At 49.2% G+C, this 24,384-nt stretch overlaps 2 protein-coding genes across 2 annotated transcripts; both read left to right on the top strand.

The window, feature by feature from the left end:
* LOC100524147 (cationic amino acid transporter 3-like) lies at nt 556-9,398 on the top strand. The gene is made up of 12 exons (XM_003127424.4): nt 556-637; nt 3,740-4,133; nt 4,970-5,128; nt 6,607-6,784; nt 6,990-7,102; nt 7,260-7,482; nt 7,653-7,792; nt 7,895-7,997; nt 8,183-8,379; nt 8,565-8,731; nt 8,985-9,093; nt 9,263-9,398. Exons 2-12 carry the CDS (start codon nt 3,764-3,766, stop codon nt 9,382-9,384), a joined length of 1,881 nt encoding a protein of 626 aa, XP_003127472.2. The 5' UTR covers nt 556-637; nt 3,740-3,763; the 3' UTR covers nt 9,385-9,398.
* On the top strand, nt 13,992-23,551 carry LOC100524318 (cationic amino acid transporter 3-like). Its single transcript, XM_013998740.2, is given in 13 exon segments — nt 13,992-14,132; nt 17,527-17,920; nt 18,762-18,920; nt 20,414-20,591; nt 20,797-20,909; nt 21,065-21,287; nt 21,457-21,596; nt 21,700-21,724; nt 21,726-21,800; nt 21,986-22,182; nt 22,381-22,547; nt 22,819-22,927; nt 23,095-23,551. Coding segments are annotated over 12 exon segments (1,878 nt in total). The 5' UTR covers nt 13,992-14,132; nt 17,527-17,550; the 3' UTR covers nt 23,217-23,551.

The raw sequence follows: 24,384 nt of genomic DNA, 5'->3' as shown, positions 1-24,384 counted from the left end.
AGAAGAGGGAAAGCCGGGTGCTAAGTAGAAATGACAGCGCCATACTCAGGATTAAACAGGGGGAGAATCGAACACACGCTGCAACACGGATGAAGGCTGTGGGCATGGCAGTAAGTGAAATAAGCCTGACAGGAAAGGACAAACATTAGATGAGTCCCCTTCAAAGCAACACCTAGAGGGGTCAGGTTCCTAGCACAGAAAGTAGAACGGGGATTGCCAGGAACTGGGAAAGGAAAAGGGGGCATTGGTGTTGAGTGGGTACAGGGGTTCAGTTTTGCAAGATGCAAAACTGTTCTCGAGTCTGGTGGCACAAAATGTGAACGTAGTAAGATGAATGAACTGCCCAATTAAAGATGATTAAAATGGCCACTTTATGGACTGTGTATTTTACCACAAAAAGGACAGCCCAGAACCATGCCCTGAGGGTAACCACAGACTCTGTCAAGGGCTGATAGCAACACTCCAGAAGCTCCCACCCACCCAGCCCCAGCCCCACCCCACCAAGGGTTTAAGCCTTGTCCTTGGTGCTCAGGGACTCCCCGATTCCCCCTTTGGAGAGGAGGCAGCTCCAGCCCCACACAGCTTAACCTCAGCCTCCCTGACCGATCCCTGCTCCAGGCTCTGCTCCAAGGATCCAGTAAGTCTTGGGTATCCCCTCTCCTGGAGGAGACTGGGTATGGGGTTCAGTGGCTTCTAAAGAGACTCTGCCATCGCAGGGTACAGCTGGGTCAGCCTGGCTCAGCCTGAGGGTGGGAAGACCCACTGTGCACATGAAAGCAGAAGGAGCTGGGAGCTGTTGTGTTTGTGTGAGAAGGGGTGGCAGTGGGGGTGATGGGGTCCAAGTCCAGAGGGTCTTTGACTCAGTTTGTATGGGTCTTCAAATAACAGGAAGGAGTGCATATACAAAACGTTTAGGCTACATGGACCACTGGTTTTATTCTCCTCTATACAGCTGACACTGTGTATCTGAGGGCTCTCCTGCTAAGGCTATGGAGGAGCTTGAGCATCTGCCGGTTTGGGTACTTGCAGAAGGTGACTAATGATGATTCATGTTAAGGCTCCTTGGTGTTCATTACACCCAGCAACTCCGTGAAACTGTCTCTAATATTTATCATGGAAACTGTGTCCCTGTTTGAAGAATAAGTCTCCGCTTTTGTCTTTCCCCAGCCCTGGCAAACCACCATTCTGCTTTCGGTCCCTCTGAACTTGACAGTCTAGGGCATTCACAGGAGTGGAATCATGCACTGTGTATATGGGGGACGAGCTTATGTCACTTAGCGTAATGTCCTCAAGGTTCTGCCATATGGTGGCATGGGGCACAAATTCCTGTTTGGGTTTGGGTTTGGGTTCTGGTTTTTAAGGCTGAATAATAAATATGCCATCGTATACATAGACCATGTTCCGTTTATCTGTTCCTTCGTGGGTGGACATTTGGGTTTTGCTTCCATCCTCAGCGATTGCCAATAATGGGCTATGAACATGAGTCTGCAAATCTCTGAAACCACATTTTCAGTTCTGTGGGGTATAGGCCTGAGGCAGAATAATAACTCAGGTCGTCAGGGTGGGAGCATGGGCTTCGATGCATTCTTTGCTGTGGCTATGGGTGAACATTGGTGGCTTAAGGGCTCCAGGGAGTCACATCCCCACAGGTCTTGTATACCACAGGGAGTGTCCCTCTGTCCAGATGGGCATTAACCTCTAACCCGCTGTGACTCTGTCTGTGGGAAGAGAAGGGCAAAGCAAGCATGAGACTTAGGGGACTTTTCCACCCCTAAGACCCCTATTGGACAAGGACTGATACGGCTAACTGAGCAAGGCCAAGGGGAGAAAACCACATTCTTCTGGACCCCACGCCGGTAACCCCCATCTTTAAGGGATAAAAGTCCCTATAGGACAATAGAGAGGGGACCCTTCTTCCCCTTCTCAGCCTGTCCTGGGAGCTGTTTGCTTTCATGTAATAAAGACTTTGCTCGCTTGCTGCCTGTGTGTTCGCCAAGTGCCTTCTTCAGCTCCATGAGCAAGAACCCGGATTCTGGGAACATGTTCCTGGCATCTCACCCACAGGGGTAATGCCTAGATCATAGGTTCACTCCATTTTTGACTTTGGGGGAACCCCCGTACTTAATCCACCGAAGCTGCTCCCTTTGACATTCCTGCTCCACGAGGGTTCCTCAGCTCTGTCTGGAAGAGAAGAAAACAGAGGTCCAGAGAAACGACTTGTTCAAAGGCACGGGGGCTGTTGTCGGAACCACACCTCCAATCCAAGATTCCCTGCCTTTTTGCGAGCTAGCTCGCTCTTAACCGAACTGCTCCATTTGCACTTTGGAATATCAGAGACAGAAGACTGCCCACCCCTGGCAGAAACGTGTGTGCCCTGGGTCAGCAGAGCTGAGGAGGAGACCTGCCGGGCCTCAGTGGAGCGGGAAAGAGAATCCTGTCACTCCTCCTTGTAACAAGTTTTCCACTTTTTTAAAAGTCTTATCAAAGTATAGTTGACTTAAAATTGCTCTGATCACTTCTGCTGTACAACAAAGTGATTCAGTTATAGGCATACGCACATCTATTCTTTTTCAGATTCTCTCCCGTATAGATCATTCTAGACTGTTCGGTAGAGTACCCTGTGCTCCACAGCAGGTCCCTATTGGCCATCATTTCATATACCGCAGTGCGTACCTCCCAGTCTCAAACCCCAGGCCATCCCTGTAAACCTCCCCCCACCTATCCCCGCTGGTAACCATAAGTTTGTTTTCAAAGACCGTCTCTGTTCTGTAAATACGTTCATTTGTATATATATTTTTAGATTCCACATATCTGTGATTGCATATGATGTTTGTCATGAAAAGTCCATTTTTATACCTTAGAAAACTATTTTTCCCTCAGGGCCACCCCTGCAGCATATGGAAGTTCACAGGCCAGGGGTCAAATCGGAGCTGCAAAGGTCGTCCTCCATGACAACCCTAGCAATGCCAGATCTGAGCCATGTCTTCAAAGCACACCACAGCTCACGGAAACGCCAGATCCTTAACCCAATGAGGAGGCCAGGGATCAAACCCACACCCTCATGGACACTAGTCGGGTCTGTTAACCACTGAGCCATGACGGAAAGTCCTAATAATTGAATTGACATAAGACAAATGAATGCATTTAATTTGGGGTGTCCCAGACTCCCATAAAAACTCTAAGGCGTAAAGGCAGTCAGGCCATTGAGGCTTACACGTAGCTCTGAGCTGAGGTGGAGGGGGTGGGGATCTGGGGCTTCAAAGCCGAGGGAGACAGCCCCCAGGAAGGTGGGAAGAGCAAATGCTGGATCACCAAATTCTTGCCACTTTATTTAGATAAGTCTTTCTGAGATAAAAGGTTGTCTGTGGTAGAAGCTCTCTTCTGGGCGTGGACATTCTCTCTAAGCTATTTTGAGCAGTTAAGGGAGAGGTGAGAGCTGTTCCTGAGTCTGTGGAGTCTTAATTGCCTTCGGTTCAAAACAATCCACCTGCAAAGTGGTGCATTTGGGGGAGATATATTCTTTTCCGCTCACTGATCTTCAAACAACCCTTCTGGTAACTTTGAAACATAATTGCATTCTCCCTTGTGTCTCTAGAAACCAAAGCTCTGAGGTGGAGAACTTGGCCAATCTATGATTTGACCACCTGCTCCTGTGACCCCATTGCTCTGTGTAATTGGACTCCCGGGGCCAAGGGTGGATGGACATCCTGGATGATTTTGTGTCTTGTTTCCTCTGCAGAACTTAGCCTCAGCTCCATCTGAGATGCTGAGTCAGTATGTTCGCCAATTTGGTCGGAAGCTGGTGCGCAGGCGGCTGCTTAAGCCCAGGGAAGAGTCTGAGATTCCCACACCTCATCTGAACATCCTCGACCTGGTGGCTCTGGGTCTGGCCAGCACCCTGGGTGTTGGCGTGTACATCCTGGCTGGTGCAGTGGCCAGGAGCATAGCTGGACCAGCAATCATCATCTCCTTCTTGGTGACCACCCTCTCATCTGTGTTGTCTGGGCTCTGCTATGCAGAGCTTGGGACCCGGGTACAACGCTCCAGTTCCATTTATTTCTACAGCTATGTGACAATGGGACAACTGTGTGCCTTCATCGCTGGCTGGAACTTCATACTCTCTTCTCTCATCCGTGAGATGATTGGGCAGGGGGGAGGTGTGGGGCTTAAGAACAAGAAATAGGAGTGAGGGTTGGGGTCTTCCCTCATTCACCTGCACTTTGTATCCACTTTTGAGGTGGGGGGAATGGGTAATAGCGGCAGGAGAACCCCACAACCTCATTCTGTTCAGCTCTGTCCTGCTTTCCTTAAATGAGGACCAGGAAAGCAGAAGGAAAGTGTAGCCTAGGGGGTGGGTGTGAGGGAGGCGCATCCCTCACCCTTTGGAAGGCTTTGCTCAGTTGCTGTCTTCGTGGGATTTTCCCCTTACACCTCATTTTGTTTTATTTTATTGTATGTGTTTTGTCTTTTCAGGGCCACACCCGCGGCATATGAAGGATCCCAGGCTAGGGGTCGAATCAGAGCTGGACTCGCAGCCGAACCACAGCCACCGCAACACACCATCCAAGCCACATCTGTGACCCACACCACAGCTCACGGCAACATGGGATCCTTAACTCACTGAGGCCAGAGATCGAACCTGCATCCTCATCAATATTAGACAGATTCGTTTCCACTGAGCCATGACAGGAACTCCTATACCTCATTTCAAAATCACAGTCCTCTCCTTCCAGCCCTCCTGGTCCCAATTCCCAGAGTTGTTTCTTGCCTAACACTGATCTTCTCCAAACACATGAACTAGTTGAGCTATTTGGTGAATCCTCTGGGCAGGGCCTCCCTTCCCATGAACCAAAAACTTCGTAGATTAGCTCTTTTGTCAGCCTGCCCCACCCCCAAAATACACCTCACAGCTCATCTTAGAGGTTGAATGTATGTTTATCGATGACTGTTTTTTCTTCTGCTGCTGCAGGCACTGCCAGTGTGGCCAGGGGCTGGAGCCTCACCTTAGACAGTCTGATCGGGGATCACATCTCTCAGGTGCTGCGGGAAAACTTCCCTCTGCATTTGCCCTACTTTCTGCCCACATACCTAGACTTTGTTGCCCTGAGCCTCGTGCTGCTGCTTACGGGTAAGATGGTGGTCAGAGATGGGCTGGGAAGAGTGGTGTGTGATGGGTGAGCTGGGGTGGGAAAGGCTTGGCGTAGCAAAACGGGGGTGTGCGGGGAGGAATCGGGTCTGGAAAGCAGAACATGGTCAGTGAGAGAGGAAGGCACCGCAGACCCTAGTTTCCCAACCTTGGCACTCCTGACGTTCTGTACTGGATCACTCATTGGTTGGAGGGTGTCCTGGACATTTGTTTTTTCCTTTTTAGGGCTGTACCCACAGCATATGGAAGTTCCCAGGCTAGGGGTTGAAGCAGATGTGCAGCAGCCAGCCTCCGCCACAGCCATTAGCAACTCTGGATCCAAGCTGCATCTGTGACCTATGACATAGCCTGTGTCAATGCCAGATTCTTAACCTACTGATCGAGGCCAGGGATTGAACTTGCAGCCTCAAAGACACTATGGTGGGAGCCACAGTGGGAATGTCCCTCTGTGAAGTAAAAAACCCCTAAACTCATTGTCTCATGTTGAGTAGCACCCCTGGCCTTCACTCAGTATATACTGGTGATACCCACTTACCGAACTGTGATGATTAGAATGTCTCTGGGCATTACCAAGGGTCTCTTGGGGGACAAAATCAGTCTCACTGGAGAAACATTTACTTGACCAACAAGTTCCTTCCTCTATATAGGGACCACAGTTTTTTTTTAATTCAGTAGAAACTCACATAGAATAAAATCAACCGTTTTTAAAATGTTACCCCTAGCTTGAGTAAGATATAATTGACATACACACTGTATAAATATAAGGTGCACAGTATGATGATTTGATAGGCCTGTGTGCAGTGAAATGATGGACACCATAAGAAATTAACCATCTAAAAGTGTACACTTTGGAAATTGCCTTGTGGCCCAACAGGTTAAGGATCCAGCATTGCCACAGCTGTGGCACAGATCACAAATGCAGAACTTCCCTACCCCAGAATTTCCACATGTCATCGGTGCAACAAAAAAAAAAAAAAAAAAAAAAGTATAGTTCAGTGGCAATTACTACATCAAAATGTTGGGAGTTCCCATTGTGGCTCAGTGGGTTAAGACCTCAACATAGTGTCTGTGAGGATGGGGGTTCAATCCCTGGCCTCACTCAGTGGGTTAAGGATCCAGCCTTGCCTCAGGTTGCAGGGGAGGTTGCAGATGCACCTCAGATCTGGTGTTGCTGTGGCTGTGGTGTAGGCTGGCAGCTGCAACTCCAATTAGACCCCTAGTCCAGGAACTTCCATAGGCTGCAGGTAAGACCATTTAAAAAAAAAAAAGGAAAAAAAATCCATTACAATGTAGTGCAACCTTCTCTTCCATCTAGTTCCAAGCCTTTCCATCACCCACTGAGCAGTCACCATCCATCCATCCACCCTCTGTCCAATTCTCAGTCCTTGGCAACCACGGTCTGCTTTCTGCCTCTGTGGATTGAGTTATATGACGTGTTTCATAGTCCGTCTTTCCCACAGGAGTGCTGGCTCTGGGAGCTCGTGAGTCAGCCCTGGTTGACAAAGTCTCCACAGGCATCAACCTCTTGGTGCTCAGCTTCATCATCCTCTCTGGCTTCATTAAGGGAGACCTGCACAACTGGCAGCTCACAGAACAGGACTACATACTGGCCGCATCTGGATCCAATGACACCTCTAGGTTTGGAGGGTCCTCTTGGCCCTAGTCATGCATATGGGGTTTGGGGGAACAGGGGGAGCTGGGAATATGGTGGGGACTAGAGAGATCTGGGGTGGTGGATCCTGATGATGGGGGTCCTAGAGCCCAAGACTTGGGGTATTAAATGAGAAATCCAGTAGAGATGCCTGAACCTCACCCACCTTCTTATTCATTCCTTCTCCCCTAGGCTGGGCCTTCTGGGTTCTGGAGGGTTTGTGCCCTTTGGCTTTGATGGGATTCTCGGAGGAGCAGCTATTTGCTACCATGCATTTTCTGGCTTTGAGGTCATTGCCACAAAAGGTAACATGGTCACTGTGTAACCTAGCAGGGGTTTGGGCAAAGCTTGGTCTGCCCTTGAGCCTAGAGGAAGCCTGCTCTTGGGGGGTCAACATGGAAGGGGATTTTGACGTTCGTTCCAATGTGTTTTCCTGACTTTGTGCATCCACCCATCCTGTAGGGGAAGAAGCCAGAAATTCTCAGCGTTCCATCCCCTTGGGCATCATGATCTCACTCTTCGTCTGCTTTTTGACATATTTTGGGGTCTCAGCGGCACTCACCCTCATGGTGCCCTATTACCAGATTCAGCCTGACAACCCCTTCCCCCAGGCTTTTCTCCACGTCGGTTGGGCTCCCGCTAGATATGTCATGGCTTTTCTCATCCTCTGTGCTCTGACATCCAGGTCAGTGTCACAGCCCTCTCCCCATCTACTGTCAGAGTCTCAGGTATCCCAGCCCTTGGGATTGAGAGGCAAGAGGGAAAGACACCTCAGCCCATGTGGCCTACGGAACAGAAGCCCCGGTCTGTCCTGCTTCTCCATGTCCTCACACATGTGCCCATTTTGTCTTTAAGATACCAGAGTGTCATGTTCCCCACATCCCAGCAGATTTGTGAAATGGCACATGATGGGCTCCTCTTTCGGGTATTGATCCAGGTCCATGCCTTTACAGGCACTCCCCTCCTGGCCATCATGACTGCAGGAATACTCGCAGGTGAGAAAACAAAGCCCACTCCTCCCCGATCAGTTTCCCTCACTTGGACATTTCCTGTGCTTTTCCACTCCCATGCCCCACTCACTTGAATCACCATTTCAGGGGTCATGGCATTGATCTTCACGATCCTTGATCTTGTGGACCTATTATCAATCGGGATCCTGCTCGCTTTCTCCCTGGTGTCTTTTTCTGTCCTTGTCCTCAGGTGAGACTCCACTGTACCTTGACTGGGGGTCTTGGTTTGAGATTGACAGGTTGATAATCCCCTTCTGCCTTCATGCTGCTTCCTAAATGTCCTGCTAGGCTTAAGGCAAAAAGCAGTGGATTAAGCTGTGTGATGTTGGATGAGTAGGGGCAGCTGTTAATATCACCTTTATACCTCTAAATCAGATACCAGCCAGACCAGAATTTAATCAAGAATGAGAAAACTGAGGATGGACTTGAGATGTGTGCACAGGATGAAATTTCTCCGACATCTGAACCTGAAGCAGGAACCTCAAACCCTCTAAAGAGTCTGTGTAACCCTATCAGCCCCACCCCCACTCAGAAATCTGGCCAGATTGTCTATGGATGTGCCTTCCTGCTAGGTGAGCCCTGGGATTTATCCTTAGCGGCATTCAGAATTTGGCAGGATGGGAAGGGATTGGGAGTGTTTGGTAATTGAGGAGATGTATTGGAGGAATGTCCCTTTGTGTTGTGGACAGTCTTGAGGAGGGGTGTGACCCAAGATCTGGACATATTTGGGAGTTCAACTTCCAGCTCATCCTTGCAGTATTTCTACTGACCATCCTGAGCCTGCTTCTGGCCCTGTGGCCCAGCCAAGTGTTCTCTGGAGACCCCGGGTTCACAGCAGGGGCTGTGCTGCTGCTGCTGCTCATTGCTGGGATCACCGCCATCATTTGGAGGCAGCCCCAGAACCCCTCTCCTCTTCCCTTCAGGGTAGGTGACCTTATGTGCCCAGCTGTCCAGGCTGAGGGGCTGAAGTCGGCATGCTTTGAGGTGAAGCCTCCTTTGCTGGACCAGGGAAGGGGGGACTTGCTCAAACCAATGGACCTTCCCTGGTCCCACCCAGTCTCAGTGGGTCCTGCATGCACAGCCTGAGGAGGACTGGGGTCTCCCTGCCCACGTGGGGGAGGGGCCTCCCTCTCCAACATGGGTGCTGTGTTCAGGGAGTCACTGGCTTTGCCCCCAGGTCCCTGCTCTGCCCGTCCTCCCAGTGCTGAGCATCTTTGTGAATGTCTACCTGATGATGCAGATGTCCTCTGTGACCTGGGCCCAGTTTGGCATCTGGAATGCCATGGGTGAGTGGCTTTCTGGGATGAAGAGGCCTCTCGAGGGACAGAACCCAACCCCCTTCCTAATGACCTCTCCCCACAAACTCTGTCCGATGCCATAATAGGGGACCTACCAGGCATTTGTAAACGGGGAGAGTGACCACTTTTTCTTCTCATGGTCTCATTTCCCTGCTAGGACTGGCCATATACTTTGGATATGGGATCCGACACAGCCTGGAGGAGAGGAGGGATCCACAGCTACCAGCCTCCACCTCCCAGACTCTTCATGAACACACCCCTGGTGCTGAATCCTCTTAATCACAAGAAGTAGAGGCTGTGTGGTTCCCTCTATTCCTGGGAGGCATCTCCTTGTTCAAGGGACACTTTGAGCCTCTGTGGAGGATGCAGGCAGGAGGCATTTAGAGCCCTGTATTTATTGCCAGTGGACACAATGACTTTACCCTATAATGTTTACTGACCTTTTAAAAGCGTAGTGTACATACAGAAAAGTGCCTGCTTCCTAAGTGTGAAGCAAGATGAATTTTCCGAAGAAAATGCAGCCGTGTCACAAGCAACCAGGGGAAGAAACACAACACTAACCTGCATGAAAGAGGTGCTCTCTTGGAGTTCCCGTCGTGGCTCAGTGATTAACAAGTCCAACTAGGAACCATGAGGTTGTGGGTTCGATCCCCGGCCTTGCTCTGTGGGTTAAGGATCCAATGTTGCCGTGAGCTGTGGGGTAGGTCGCAGACGTGGCTCACATCCTGCCTTGCTGTGGCTGTGGCGTAGGTTGGCAGCTGGAGCTCCGATTTGACCCCTAGCCTGGGAACCTCCACGTGCTGCCCTAAAAAGCGAAAAATAAACAAATAAATCTTGGGACACACACAGTGTGCAAAGAGTCTCACAAGAAAGCTAGCAGAGCTCTATTCCTTACAGACAAGGCACACCTTAAGGAAAAGGCAGTTCTCTTAATAAATATCCATGATTATTCACAATGGATAAAGTGGATCATTTCATAACGATAAAGAGAAATGATCCTTTTTCTTTTCCTCCCAGCTTGACTGAGATACAGTGTTGCATTGGCTAAGTGATGATTTTTCTTGTGTTTCCCCCCCCCTTTTTCTGGCCCCATCCAGAGCATGTGAAAGTTCCCAGGCCAGGGACTCACGCCACTGCAGTGAGTCACACCCACTGTGCCACAGGACCACTCCCATGATAGTTTTCCTTTACTTCTCTGTCGTAGACGCCTGGAATTATGGAAGAGAGTTGATGAGAAAAATTCTTAATTGGGAAAAAAAACCCAAAAAACACCTGGGGGCTGCCAGTGTGGGTGGAGTGGGTCAAGAATATGACTGCAGTGGCTCAGGTCCCTGCAGAAGTTCAGGTGTGATCCCTGGCCCTGCACAGTGGGGTAAAGGATCTGGCATTGCTACAGTTGTAGCATAGGTTGCAACTGAGGCTTGCATTCACTCCCTGGCCCAGGAACTTCCATGTGCCTCAGTCTGCCCATTAAAACACACACACACACACACACACACACACACAAACAGCAGCAACAACACCTGCATTGCCACACACACACACACACACAAACAGCAGCAACAACACCTGCATTGCCAGAGGAGGGGAAAAGGGGGGGACCTAATGGTTGGTCGATACATGGTTACACTTTGGTGGAACTAAAAGATAGAAAGTTAACCTAGAGAGCCAAGATAAAAAAAGGTTTTGTTGCAGAAGAGAAGGCTTGAAATGGAGATTTTGGACGTGGAAGATGTTGATAATAAGGAAGTATAGGATTTTTGCTACTTTATTTATTCTTAGGGCCACACCCACGACATATGGAAGTCCTCAGGCCAGGGGTCGGGTGGGAGAAAGGAAAAGAAGAAGAAAACGAATCGTTTTGACAATGTAACATGATAGCTCAGTCAAGCTGGGGGGAAGGAGCAAGGGATCGCTTCTCTTTATTGTTATGAACTGGCTCGTTTGCGGCACAGACCCACAGAGATAAACCGGAGGAGGGACGGAGGTCAGGACTTAAGTGGCAAAAGGCTCAGAGGAGTTAAAGAAGAGGTAGAAGAGGATGAGCAAAATTAGGAAAGACCCTTGCAAGGTCTGATGAAATCACAGGCTTATGAAGCAACTGATGGAGACTAAGGCTGTTAGGTGACCTTTGACGGAAGAGGGTGACGTCATTTGATCAGTGTTCTTCCCTTCTGGATGTGGGACAAAGAGACGCCCTGTGCTACCCACTGTGCTGTCACAGACAATGCAGAATCCTGTCCCCACAACAGGCTTTCATACCCCATTTTTTAGTTTTTTGTCTTTTTAGGGCCACACTCACAGCATATGGAAGTTCCCAGGCTAGGGGTCACACTGAGCTATAGCTGCCAGCCTATGCCACAGCCACAGCAATACCAGATCCGGCCGCATCTGTGACGTGTAGCTCATGGCAACGCCGGATCCAGTTAAGGAGCAAGGCCAGGGATTGAACCTGCAACCTCATGGTTCCTAGTCGGATTTGTTTTCACGGCGCCACAGTGAGACCTCCCTCTTTTTTCCCCATTTTTAAAAAGAGTCTTGAGGAAAAGTTGAACCAGAATGGAATCAAGCCTCTAGATCAACTACCAGCTCCTAGCGGACCTAAGGGATAGATTCACATTTCACCCGAACACACAGTCAGCCACACCCGAATGTGGGCCATTTTCTAGGATAGAAAAACGGTGCACTTGGAGTTCTCACTGTGGCTCTGCAGTGATGAACCCAAGTAGCATCCATGAGGATGCAGCTCTGATCCTCTCTCAGTGGGTTAATTTTCTGGCGTTACCATGAGCTGTGATGGAGGTTGCAGATGTGGCTCAGATCCTGCATTGCTGTGGCTCTGGTTGTAGGCCGGGAGCTGCAGCTCCAATTCCACCCCTAGCCTGGGAACTTCCATGTGCCTCAAGTGCAGCCCTAAAACCAAAAAAAAAAGAAAAGAAAAAAGCAAGAAAGGAAGAAAGAAAAATGGTGTGCTTTCTGCAACAATTCAATGATATGACCCAAACCGGAGACTTCATTCAGGCATATGTTGTCTCTTGCTGGTTTGGTTCCAGACAATCACAGCAAAGACAAGACAACAACGAAGGGAGTCACACACGTATTTTCTCTTAGTGTTTAGACAGGTCGTGTTTACACTGTAGGCTAACATGTGTGCGGTAGCATTGTCTGTAATGCAACAATACACCTACCTGATTTTGAAAATTCTTCATCGTTTAAAAAGTTTAACCATCATCAGAGAACACAGGGTTGCAAGAAATGCTGCATCTGCCAAGAACAATACAATGACTTAGGTCTGTACATATGTATGATCTACATATATTAAAACTCAGTGCATAATTCAGATTCATACAGTATACACCTACAGAAAATATTCATATTAAAGGAAAAATCTAAAGGGCATTGTTCATATGAAATTCAGTATATCTAGGTGTCTTGCTTTTTTGCTGGCTCAATCTGTCACCCCAGAGTCGCTGTGTTATGCTCTCCGCATTCCATCCTCCGCTTCTCATAAGGACAATAGGTATAGCGGTTGAGCAGCCACCTTAATGAACTGAGTTGCCCTTCGTTAGATCCTGTCACCAAAGACACATTCCGTGGGACTGCATGAGTGTTAAGACTTCCACACATGAATTTGAGCCCATAGCAGTGGTTTTTTTTGTTTTGTTTTGTTTTGTTTTGGTGAGGGGACCGCAGCCACGGCTTGCAGAATTTCCCCCTCCAGGGATCAAACCCATGACAGAGCATCAATCAGAGCTGATGCAGTAAAAACGCCAGATCCCTCACCCCACTGAACCACACAGGCTACGTCCAAGAAAGAGGTTTCTTCGAGCCAAACTGAGAACTGCAGTCTGGGAGGCAGCCTCCTGCACAGCTCTGGGGAACTGCTCTGTTGAATCAAGGTTTTCAGCCCAGTCTCAGAACTGGTCCCAGCAAAGAGCATACATCAGACACGACAGGCTATATTCTTTCAACATTTCAACAGAGGCAGACTTAGTACCTAGACGGCGAGAGAGCAGGACCCTGGCGTCAGGGCAGGGACCCTTGTCTCCAGGGAGGGTTACCATGGAGGCTGTCGGAAGGGAGTTTCTCATCCTATCTTCCAACCAGACATGCTCGACCTGGATGGATGTGCCATGAGGGTTTGCCAGGCTGTGGTACGTTCAGAAACATTCAGGCGGAACCTGTATAAGGCAGCCCTCAGGATGTGAATAGCATCTCCACCACAACCACATGGCACCCTCAGAACTGCATGGTCCAGCAATTCCGCTTCTGAGGATACACCGGCAGGAACCGACAGCACACTCCGCAGGAGATGTTTGCAAACTCCCGTTCGCTGAAGCATAAGTCACAATAGCGAAAACCTGAAAGCAACCCAAGTGCCCACTGACCAAGAAGAGGGAAAGCCGGGTGCTAAGTAGAAATGACAGCGCCATACTCAGGATTAAACAGGGGGAGAATCGAACACACGCTGCAACACGGATGAAGGCTGTGGGCATGGCAGTAAGTGAAATAAGCCTGACAGGAAAGGACAAACATTAGATGAGTCCCCTTCAAAGCAACACCTAGAGGGGTCAGGTTCCTAGCACAGAAAGTAGAACGGGGATTGCCAGGAACTGGGAAAGGAAAAGGGGGCATTGGTGTTGAGTGGGTACAGGGGTTCAGTTTTGCAAGATGCAAAACTGTTCTCGAGTCTGGTGGCACAAAATGTGAATGTAGTAACATGAATGAACTGCCCAATTAAAGATGATTAAAATGGCCACTTTATGGACTGTGTATTTTACCACAAAAAGGACAGCCCAGAACCATGCCCTGAGGGTAACCACAGACTCTGTCAAGGGCTGATAGCAACACTCCAGAAGCTCCCACCCACCCAGCCCCAGCCCCACCCCACCAAGGGTTTAAGCCTTGTCCTTGGTGCTCAGGGACTCCCCAATTCCCCCTTTGGAGAGGAGGCAGCTCCAGCCCCACACAGCTTAACCTCAGCCTCCCTGACCGATCCCTGCTCCAGGCTCTGCTCCAAGGATCCAGTAAGTCTTGGGTATCCCCTCTCCTGGAGGAGACTGGGTGTGGGGTTCAGTGGCTTCTAAAGAGACTCTGCCATCACAGGGTGCAGCTGGGTCAGCCTGGCTCAGCCTGAGAGTGGGAAGACCCATTGTGCACATGAAAGCAGAAGGAGCTGGGAGCTGTTGTGTTTGTGTGAGAAGGGGTGGCAGTGGGGGTGATGGGGTCCAAGTCCAGAGGGTCTTTGACTCAGTTTGTATGGGTCTTCAAATAACAGGAAGGAGTGCATATATAAAACTTTAGGCTACATGGACCACTGGTTTTTTTTTTTTTTTTTTTTTTTTTTTTTATTCTCCCTCCGCTATAGACCAGGCTGGGCCATCGACTGTGCATCTGAGGTACCCGTGATCCGGCCGTCTGCCTAAAAGCTACGGAGGGATCGTATGGCAGGCAGGACGAGCAACCTCTGGTTTGGGTACTTGGCAGAGGAAGGTGACTTAATGGATGATGATCTCTGTGTATAAGGGCTCCTTGGTTGCAGGTGTTGATTCATGGTCTTGTGTTCATTACACCCAGCAACTCCGTGAAACTGTCTCTAATATTTATCATGGGCAGCAATTACATGTAGTTGTAAGATACACATAACACAAAATCTACCATCATACCATTTTTAAGTATACAGTTTAGCAATGCTAGATTTATTGACATTGTCGTGTATCCAAGCTCCAAGAAACTTTACAATCTTGTAAAATGGAAACTGTGTCCCTGTTTGAAAAATGAGTCTCCACTTTTGTCTTTCCCCAGCCCTGGCAAACCACCATTCTGCTTTCAGTCCCTCTGAACTTGACAGTCTAGGGCATTCACAGGAGTGGAATCATGCACTGTGTGTATATGTGGGACGAGCTTATGTCACTTAGTGTAATGTCCTCAAGGTTCTGCCATATGGTGGCATGGGGCACAAATTCCTGTTTGGGTTTGGGTTCGGGTTCTGGTTTTTAAGGCTGAATAATAAATATACCATCATATGCATAGACCATATTCCGTTTATCTGTTCCTTCATGGGTGGACATTTGGGTTTTGCTTCTATCCTCCGCAACTGCCAATAATGGGCTATGACCATGAGTCTGCAAATCTCTGAAACCCTATTTTCAGTTCTTTGGGGTATACACCTGAGGCAGAATAATAACTCAGGTCATCAGTGTGGGAGCATGGGCTTCGATGCATTCTTTGCTGTGGCTATGGGTGAACATTGGTGGCTTAAGGGCTCCAGGGAGTCACATCCCCACAGGTCTTGTATACCACAGGGAGTGTCCCTCTGTCCAGATGGGCATTAACCTCTAACCCGCCGTGACTCCGTCTATGGGAAGAGAAGGGCAAAGCAAGCATGAGACTTAGGGGACTTTTCCACCCCTAAGACCCCTATTGGACAAGGACTGATACAGCTAACTGAGCAAGGCCAAGGGGAGAAAACCACATCCTTCTGGACCCCACGCTGGTAACCCCCATCTTTAAGGGATAAAAGTCCCTATAGGACAATAGAGAGGGGACCCTTCTTCCCCTTCTCAGCCTGTCCTGGGAGCTGTTTGCTTTCATGTAATAAAGACTTTGCTCGCTTGCTGCCTGTGTGTTCGCCAAGTGCCTTCTTCAGCTCCATGAGCAAGAACCCGGATTCTGGGAACATGTTCCTGGCATCCACCCACAGGGGTAATGCCTAGATCATAGGTTCATTCCATTTTTGACTTTGGGGGAACCCCCGTACTTAATCCGCGGCAGCTGCTCCCTTTGACATTCCTGCTCCACGAGGGTTCCTCGGCTCTGTCTGGAAGAGAAGAAAACAGAGGTCCAGAGAAACGACTTGTTCAAAGGCACAGGGGCTGTTGTCGGAACCACGCCTCCAATCCAAGATTCCCTGCCTTTTTGCGAGCTAGCTCGCTCTTAACCGAACTGCTCCATTTGCACTTTGGAATATCAGAGACAGAAGACTGCCCACCCCTGGCAGAAACGTGTGTGCCCTGGGTCAGCAGAGCTGAGGAGGAGACCTGCCGGGCCTCAGTGGAGCGGGAAAGAGAATCCTGTCACTCCTCCTTGTAACAAGTTTTCCACTTTTATAAAAGTCTTATCAAAGTATAGTTGACTTAAAATTGCTCTGATCACTTCTGCTGTACAACAAAGTGATTCAGTTATAGGCATACGCACATCTATTCTTTTTCAGATTCTCTCCCGTATAGATCATTCTAGACTGTTCGGTAGAGTACCCTGTGCTACACAGCAGGTCCCTATTGGCCATCATTTCATATACCGCAGTGTGTACCTCCCAGTCTCAAACCCCAGGCCATCCCTGTAAACCTCCCCCCACCTATCCCCGTTGGTAACCATAAGTTTGTTTTCAAAGACCGTGAGTCTCTGTTCTGTAAATACGTTCATTTGTATATTTTCTCTAGATTCCACATATCTGTGATCACATATGATGTTTGTCATGAAAAGTCCATTTTTATACCTTAAAAAACTATTTTTTCCCCTCAGGGCCACACCTGCAGCATATGGAAGTTCACAGACCAGGGGTCAAATCGGAGCTGCAAAGGTCGTCCTCCATGACAACCCTAGCAATGCCAGATCTGAGCCGTGTCTTCGAAATACACCACAGCTCACGGAAACGCCGGATCCTTAACCCAATGAGGGAGGCCAGGGATCAAACCCACACCCTCATGGACACTAGTAGGGTTTGTTCACCACTGAGCCATGATGGGAAGTCCTAATAATTGAATTGACATAAGACAAATGAATGCATTTAATTTGGGATGTACCAGACTCCCATAAAAACTCTAAGGCGTAAAGGCAGTCAGGCCATTGAGGCTTACACGTAGCTCTGAGCTGAGGCGGAGGGGGTGGGGATCTGGGGCTTCAAAGCTGAGGGAGACTGCACCCAGGAAGGTGGGAAGAGCAAATGCTGGATCACCAAATGCTTGCCACTTTATTTAGATAAGTCTTTCTGAGATAAAATGTTGTCTGTGGTAGAAGCTCTCTTCTGGGCATGGACATTCTCTCTAAGCTATTTTGAGCAGTTAAGGCAGAGGCGAGAGCTGTTCCTGATTCTGTGGAGTCTTAATTGCCTTCAGTTCAAAACAATCCACCTGTAAAGTGGTGCATTTGGGGGAGATATATTCTTCTCCCCCTCACTGCTCTTCAAACAACCCTTCTGGTAAATTTGAAACATAATTGCAGTTTTCTTTACGTTTCTAGACACCAAAGCTCTCAGGTGGAGAACTTGGCCAATCTATGATTTGACCACCTGCTCCTGTGACCTCATTGCTCTGTGTAATAGAACTTGGCCAATCTATGATTTGACCACCTGCTCCTGTGACCTCATTGCTCTGTGTAATTGGACATCCTGGATGATTTTGTGTCTTGTTTCCTCTGCAGAACTTAGCCTCAGCTCCATCTGAGATGCTGAGTCAGTATGTTCGCCAATTTGGTCGGAAGCTGGTGCGCAGGCGGCTGCTGAAGCCCAGGAAGGAGTCTGAGATTCCCACACCTCCTCTGAACATCCTCGACCTGGTGGCTCTGGGTCTGGGCAGTACCCTGGGTGTCGGCGTGTACATCCTGGCTGGTGCAGTGGCCAGGAGCATAGCTGGACCAGCAATCATCATCTCCTTCTTGGTGACCGCCCTGTCTTCTGTGTTGTCTGGGCTCTGCTATGCAGAGCTTGGAACCCGGGTACAACGCTCTGGTTCCATGTATTTCTACAGCTATATGACAATGGGACAACTGTGTGCCTTCATCACTGGCTGGAACTTCATACTCTCTTCTCTCATCCGTGAGATGATTGGGTGGGTGGGGGGAGGTGTGGACTTAAGAACAAGAAATAGGAGTGAGGGTTGGGGTCTTCCCTCATTCACCTGCACTTTGTTATCCACTTTTGAGGTGGGGGGAATTGGTAATAGTGGCAGGAAAACCCCACAACCTCATTCTGTTCAGCTCTGTCCTGATTTCCTTAAATGAAGGACCAGGAAAGCAGAAGGAAAGGGAAGCCTAGGGAGTGGGTATGAGGGAGAAGCATCCCTCACCCTTTGGAAGGCTTTGCTCAGTTGCTGTCTTCGTGGGATTTCCCCTTACACCTCATTTTGTTTTATTTTATTGTATGTGTTTTGTCTTTTCAGGGCCACACCCGCAGCATAGGAAGGGTCCCAGGCTAGGGGTCAAATCAGAGCTGGACTCGCAGCCGAACCACAGCCACTGTAGCACACCATCCAAGTCACATCTGTGACCTACACCACAGCTCACGGCAACGCCAGATCCTAAACCCACTGAGGCCAGAGATCGAACCTGCATCCTCATCAATATTAGACAGATTCGTTTCCACTGAGCCATGGCAGGAACTCCTACACCTCATTTTAAAATCACAGTCCTCTCCTTCCAGCCCTCCTGGTCCCAATTCCCAGAGTTGTTTCTTGCCTAACACTGATCTTCTCTGAACACATGAACTAGTTGAGCTATTTGGTGAATCCTCTGGGCAGGGCCTCCCTTCCCATGAACCAAAACTTTCGTAGATTAGCTCTTTTGTCACCCCCAAAACACATCTCATAGCACTTCCTAGGTGCGCAATATATGTGTGTCGATGACTGTTTGTTCTTCTGTTTTTTCATCTGCTGCTTCAGGTATTGCCAGTGGGGCAAGGGCCTGGAGCTTCATCTTTGACAGTCTGATCGGGAATCACATCTCTCAGGTGCTGCGAGAAAATTTCCCTCTGCATTTGCCCTACTTTCTGCCCACATACCTAGACTTTGTTGCCCTGAGCCTCGTGCTGCTGCTTACGGGTAAGATGGTGGTCAGAGATGGGCTGAGAAGAGTGGTGTGTAATGGATGAGCTGGGGTGGGAAAGGCTTGGCGTAGCAAAACGGGGGTGTGCGGGGAGGAATCGGGTCTGGAAAGCAGAACATGGTCAGTGAGAGAGAAGGCAACATAGACCCTAGTTCCCCAAGCTTGGCACTCCTGACATTCTGTTCTGGATCACTCATTGGTTGGAGGGTGTCCTGGACATTTGTTTTTTCCTTTTTAGGGCTGTACCCACAGCATATGGAAGTTCCCAGGCTAGGGGTTGAAGCAGATATGCACAGCCAGCCTCCGCCACAGCCATTAGCAACTCTGGATCCAAGCTGCATCTGTGACCAATGACACAGCCTTTGGTGATGCCAGATCCTTAACCCACTGAGTGAGTCAGGTATTGACCCCCCATTCTCACAGAAGCTATGTTGTCTTCCTAGCCCACGGAGCCACAGTGGGAATGTCCCTCTGTGCAGTAAAAAAACCCCAAACTCATTGTCTCGTGTTGAATAGCACCCCTGGCTTTCACTCAGTATATACTGGTGATACCCACTTACCGAACTGTGACGATCAGAATGTCTCTGGGCATTGCCAAGGGTCTCTTGGGGGACAAAATCAGTCTCACTGGAGAAACATTTACTTGACCAACAAATTCCTTCCTCTATATAGGGACCACAGATTTTTCTTTAATTCAGGGGAAACTGACATAGAATAAAATCAACCGTTTTTAAAATGTTCCCCCTAGCTTGAGTAAGATATAATTGACATACACACAGTATAAATATAAGGTGTACAGTATGATGATTTGATAGACTTGTGTGCAGTGAAATGATGGACACCATTAGAAGTTAACCACCTAAAAGTGTACACTTTGGAAGTTGCCTTGTGGCCCAACAGGTTAAGGATCCAGCATTGCCACATCTGTGGCACAGATCACAAATGCAGAACTTCCCCATCCCCAGAACTTCCACATGTCATCGGTGCAAAAAAAAAAAAAAAAAAAAAAAAAAAAAAAGTATAATTTAGTGGCAATTAATACATCAAAATGTTGGGAGTTCCCATTGTAGCTCAGTGGGTTAAGACCCCAACATAGTGTCTGTGAGGATGGGGGTTCAATCCCTGGCCGCACTCACTGGGTTAAGGATCCAGTCTTGCCTCAGGCTGGAGGGAAGGTTGCAGAGGCACCTCGGATCTGGTGTTGCTGTGGCTGTGGTGTAGGCTGGCAGCTGCAACTCCAATTAGACCCCTAGCCCAGGAACTTCCATAGGCTGCAGGTAAGGCCATTTAAAAAAAAGAAAAAAAAATCCATTACAATGTAGTGCAACCTTCTCTTCCATCTAGTTCCAAGCCTTTCCATCACCCACTGAGCAGTCACCATCCATCCATCCACCCTCTGTCCAATTCTCAGTCCTTGGCAACCACGGTCTGCTTTCTGCCTCTATGGATTGAGTTAAATCACATGTTTCATAGTCCATCTTTCCCACAGGAATGCTGGCTCTGGGAGCTCGGGAGTCAGCCCTGGTTGACAAAGTCTCCACAGGCATCAACCTCTTGGTGCTCAGCTTCATCATCCTCTCTGGCTTCATTAAGGGAGACCTGCACAACTGGCAGCTCACAGAACAGGACTACATACTGGCCGCATCTGGATCCAATGACACCTCTAGGTTTGGAGGGTCCTCTTGGCCCTAGTCATGCATATGGGGTTTGGGGGAACAGGGGGAGCTGGGAATATGGTGGGGACTAAAGAGATGTGGGGTGGCGGATCCCGATGGTGGGGGTCCTAGAGCCCAAGACTTGGGGTGTTAAATGAGAAATCCAGTAGAGATGCCTGAACCTCACCCACCTTCTTATTCATTCCCTCTCTCCTAGGCTGGGCCTTCTGGGTTCTGGAGGGTTTGTGCCCTTTGGCTTTGATGGGATTCTCGGAGGAGCAGCTATTTGCTACTATGCATTTTCTGGCTTTGAGGTCATTGCCACAAAAGGTAACGTGGTCACTGTGTAACCTAGCAGGGGTTTGGGCAAAGCTTGGTCTGCCCTTGAGCCTAGAGGAAGTCTGCTCTTGGGGGTCAACATGGAAGGGGATTTGACATTCGTTCCAATGTGTTTTCCTGACTCAGTACGTTCATCCATCCTGTAGGGGAAGAAGCCAGAAATCCTCAGCGTTCCATCCCCTTGGGCATCATGATCACAATCTCCATCTGCTTTTTGGCATATTCCAGTGTTTTGGCGGCGCTCACCCTCATGGTGCCCTATTACCAGATTCAGCCTGACAACCCCTTCCCCCAGGCTTTTCTCCACGTCGGTTGGGCCCCTGCTAGATATGTCATGGCTTTTCTCATCCTCTGTGCTCTGACATCCAGGTCAGTGTCACAGCTCTCTCCCCATCTACTGTCAGAGTCTCAGGTATCCCAGCCCTTGGGATTGAGAGGCAAGAGGGAAAGACACCTCAGCCCATGTGGCCTACGAACAGAAGCCCCGGTCTGTCCTGCTTCTCCATGTCCTCACACATGTGCCCATTTTGTCTTTAAGATACCAGAGTGTCATGTTCCCCACATCCCAGCAGATTTGTGAAATGGCACGTGATGGGCTCCTCTTTCGGGTATTGATCCAGGTCCATGCCTTTACAGGCACTCCCCTCCTGGCCATCATGACTGCAGGAATACTCGCAGGTGAGTGAACAAAGCCCACTGCTCCCCGATCAGTTTCCCTCACTTGGATATTTCCGGTGGTTTTCCACTCCCATGCCCCAGCTCACTTGAATCACCATTTCAGGGGTCATGGCATTGATCTTCACGATCCGATCTTGTGGACCTATTATCAATCGGGATCCTGCTCGCTTTCTCCCTGGTGTCTTTTTCTGTCCTTGTCCTCAGGTGAGACTCCACTGTACCTTGACTGGGGGTCTTGGTTTGAGACTGACAAGTTGATAATCCCCTTCTGCCTTCATGCTGCTTCCTAAATGTCCTGCTAGGCTTAAGGCAAAAAGCAGTGGATTAAGCTGTGTGATGTTGGATGAGTAGCGGCAGCTGTTAATATCACCTTTATACCTCTAAATCAGATACCAGCCAGACCAGAATTTAATCAAGAATGAGAAAACTGAGGATGGACTTGAGATGTGTGCACAGGATGAAATTTCTCTGACATCTGAACATGAATCAGGAACCTCAAACCCTCTAAAGAGTCTGTGTAACCCTATCAGCCCCACCCCCACTCGGAAATCTGGCCAGATTGTCTATGGATGTGCCTTTCTGCTGGGTGAGCATGGAGACTTCTCTTTGGTCATCTTCTGAGATGGACAGGATGGGCAGGGAGTGGGTGTGCTGGCAGCTGAGGAGTCTTGCAGATGTGATGGCATCTTCCTGGGGTGGGCAGTGTGGGGGAGGGGTGACCTGAGGTCTTGGCCCATTTGGCCTCTGGAGTTGAGCCTGCTGTCCTCCCCCTTGACCCGTGCAGTTCTCCTGCTGACCATCCTGAGCCTGCTTCTGGCCCTGTGGCCCAGCCAAGTGTTCTCTGGAGACCCCGGGTTCACAGCAGGGGCTGTGCTGCTGCTGCTGCTCATTGCTGGGATCACCGCCATCATTTGGAGGCAGCCCCAGAACCCCTCTCCTCTTCCCTTCAGGGTAGGTGACCTTATGTGCCCAGGTGTCCAGCCTGAGGGGCCGAAGTCGGCATTCTTTGAGGTGAAGCCCCCTTTGCTGAACTAGGGAACGGGAGACTTGCTCAAGCCAATGGACCTTCCCTGGTCCCACCCAGTGCTTCTCCCCCACCCCCGTCTCAGTGGGCCCTGCCTGCACAGCCTGAGGAGCACTGGGGTCTCCCTGCCCACGTTGGGGAGGGGCCTCCCTCTCTGACATGGGTGCTGTGTTCAGGGAGTCACTGACTTTGCCCCAGGTCCCTGCTCTGCCCGTCCTCCCAGTGCTGAGCATCTTTGTGAATGTCTACCTGATGATGCAGATGTCCTCTGTGATTTGGGCCCAGTTTGGCATCTGGAATGCCCTTGGTGAGTGGCTTTCTGGGATGAAGAGGCCTCTTGGATCCCTGAACTCAACCCCTTCCCTAATCCTTCTCCTCACAATCTGTGTCAGATGCCCTAATAGGAGGCCTGCTGGGCATTCGTAAGTGGGGACAGCACCTGGTTTCCTTCTCATGGTCTCATTTCCCTGCTAGGACTGGCCATATACTTTGGATATGGGATCCGACACAGCCCGGAGGAGAAGAGGGATCCACAGCCACCAGCCTCCACCTCCCAGAGTCTGCGTGAACACACCCCTGGTGCTGAATCCTCTTAACCACAGGAAATAGATGCTGTGTGTTTCCCTCCAAACACGGGAGGTGTCTTGTGGTTCAAGGGACACTGGGAGTCTCTGAGGGGTGTGAAGGCGGGATGCATCTACAGCCCTGTAATTATTCCAGAGGACAAAATGACTTTCTGTTGTACAATTTTAGGTAAACTTTTAAAAGCATAAGATACATACACATAAGTATGCTTCATAACTGTGCAACACCAAGATGCATTTTCTCAGAGAATGTATCACAATATACCCAGAAACCAGAGGGAGAAATAAAACTACTAAGCTGCACACAAGAAATAGATACTCATAGGGTTCTCCTGTGGCACAGTGGGTTAAGGATCCAGAACTCTCACTGCTGGAGTTACTGCTGTGGTGTGGGTTTGATCCCTGGCCCAGGAACTTCCACATGCCAGTAGAGGCACCACAAAAAAAAAAAAGAAAAGAAAAGAAAAAAGAAAAAGAAACAACTACTCAGCCATGAGGGGAAAAAAAAAAACAAAAAAAATAGAACTAAAACTCTCAACATCTTAAGCCACTCATTCCATCTTCCATGGAAGGCGCTTCTTTAAAAAAATTAAAATATTTATTATTTTTTTTTCTTTTTAGGGCCACACTCATGGCATATGGAGGTTCCCAGGCTCAGGGTCTAATTGGAGCTACAGCTGCAGGCCTACACCACAGCCGCAGCCATGCCAGATCCAAGCCTCGTCTGCAACCTACATCATAGCTCACAGCAACGCCAGATCCTTAATCCATTGAGAGAGGCCAGGGATCAAACCTGCAACCTCAAGGTTCCTAGTTGGGTTTGTTTCCACTGTGCCATGATGGGAACTCCCTGCAATATTTATTTTGGCCATGCCTGCAGCATGCAGAAGTTCCCCAGCCAGATATCTAACCCATGCCACAGCAGTGTCCAGCATCACAGCAGTGACTTAATTCATTAAGCCACCAGGGAAGTCCAAAAACTTAACAGTATTTTTTTTTCTTTTTCTTTTTTGGCTGCCCCCTGGCACCTGGAAGTTCCCAGGCCAGGGATCAGAACGGAGCCATAGCTGTGACTTACCCTGTGGCAATGCCCGGTCCTTTAAGCCACTGTGCTGGGTTGAGAATCAAACCTGTGTCCTGGCATTGCAGAGAGACAGTTGATCCCGTGAACTTGCTGCCC

The sequence above is a fragment of the Sus scrofa genome, chromosome 6, assembly GCF_000003025.6.
Source record: "Sus scrofa isolate TJ Tabasco breed Duroc chromosome 6, Sscrofa11.1, whole genome shotgun sequence".
In the NCBI taxonomy this organism is placed as follows: domain Eukaryota; kingdom Metazoa; phylum Chordata; class Mammalia; order Artiodactyla; family Suidae; genus Sus; species Sus scrofa.
Note: the sequence above shows the minus strand (reverse complement) of the source record. Positions and strands in the feature narration are given on the sequence as shown.

Coding starts and splice junctions, on each gene's coding strand:
- LOC100524147 (XM_003127424.4), top strand. CDS start 3,764: ATGCTGAGTCAGTATGTTCGCCAATTTGGTCGGAAGCTGGTGCGCAGG. Junction 7,483..7,652: donor CTCTGTGCTCTGACATCCAG/GTCAGTGTCACA, acceptor TTTGTCTTTAAG/ATACCAGAGTGTCATGTTCC. Junction 7,998..8,182: donor TTTTCTGTCCTTGTCCTCAG/GTGAGACTCCAC, acceptor CCTCTAAATCAG/ATACCAGCCAGACCAGAATT.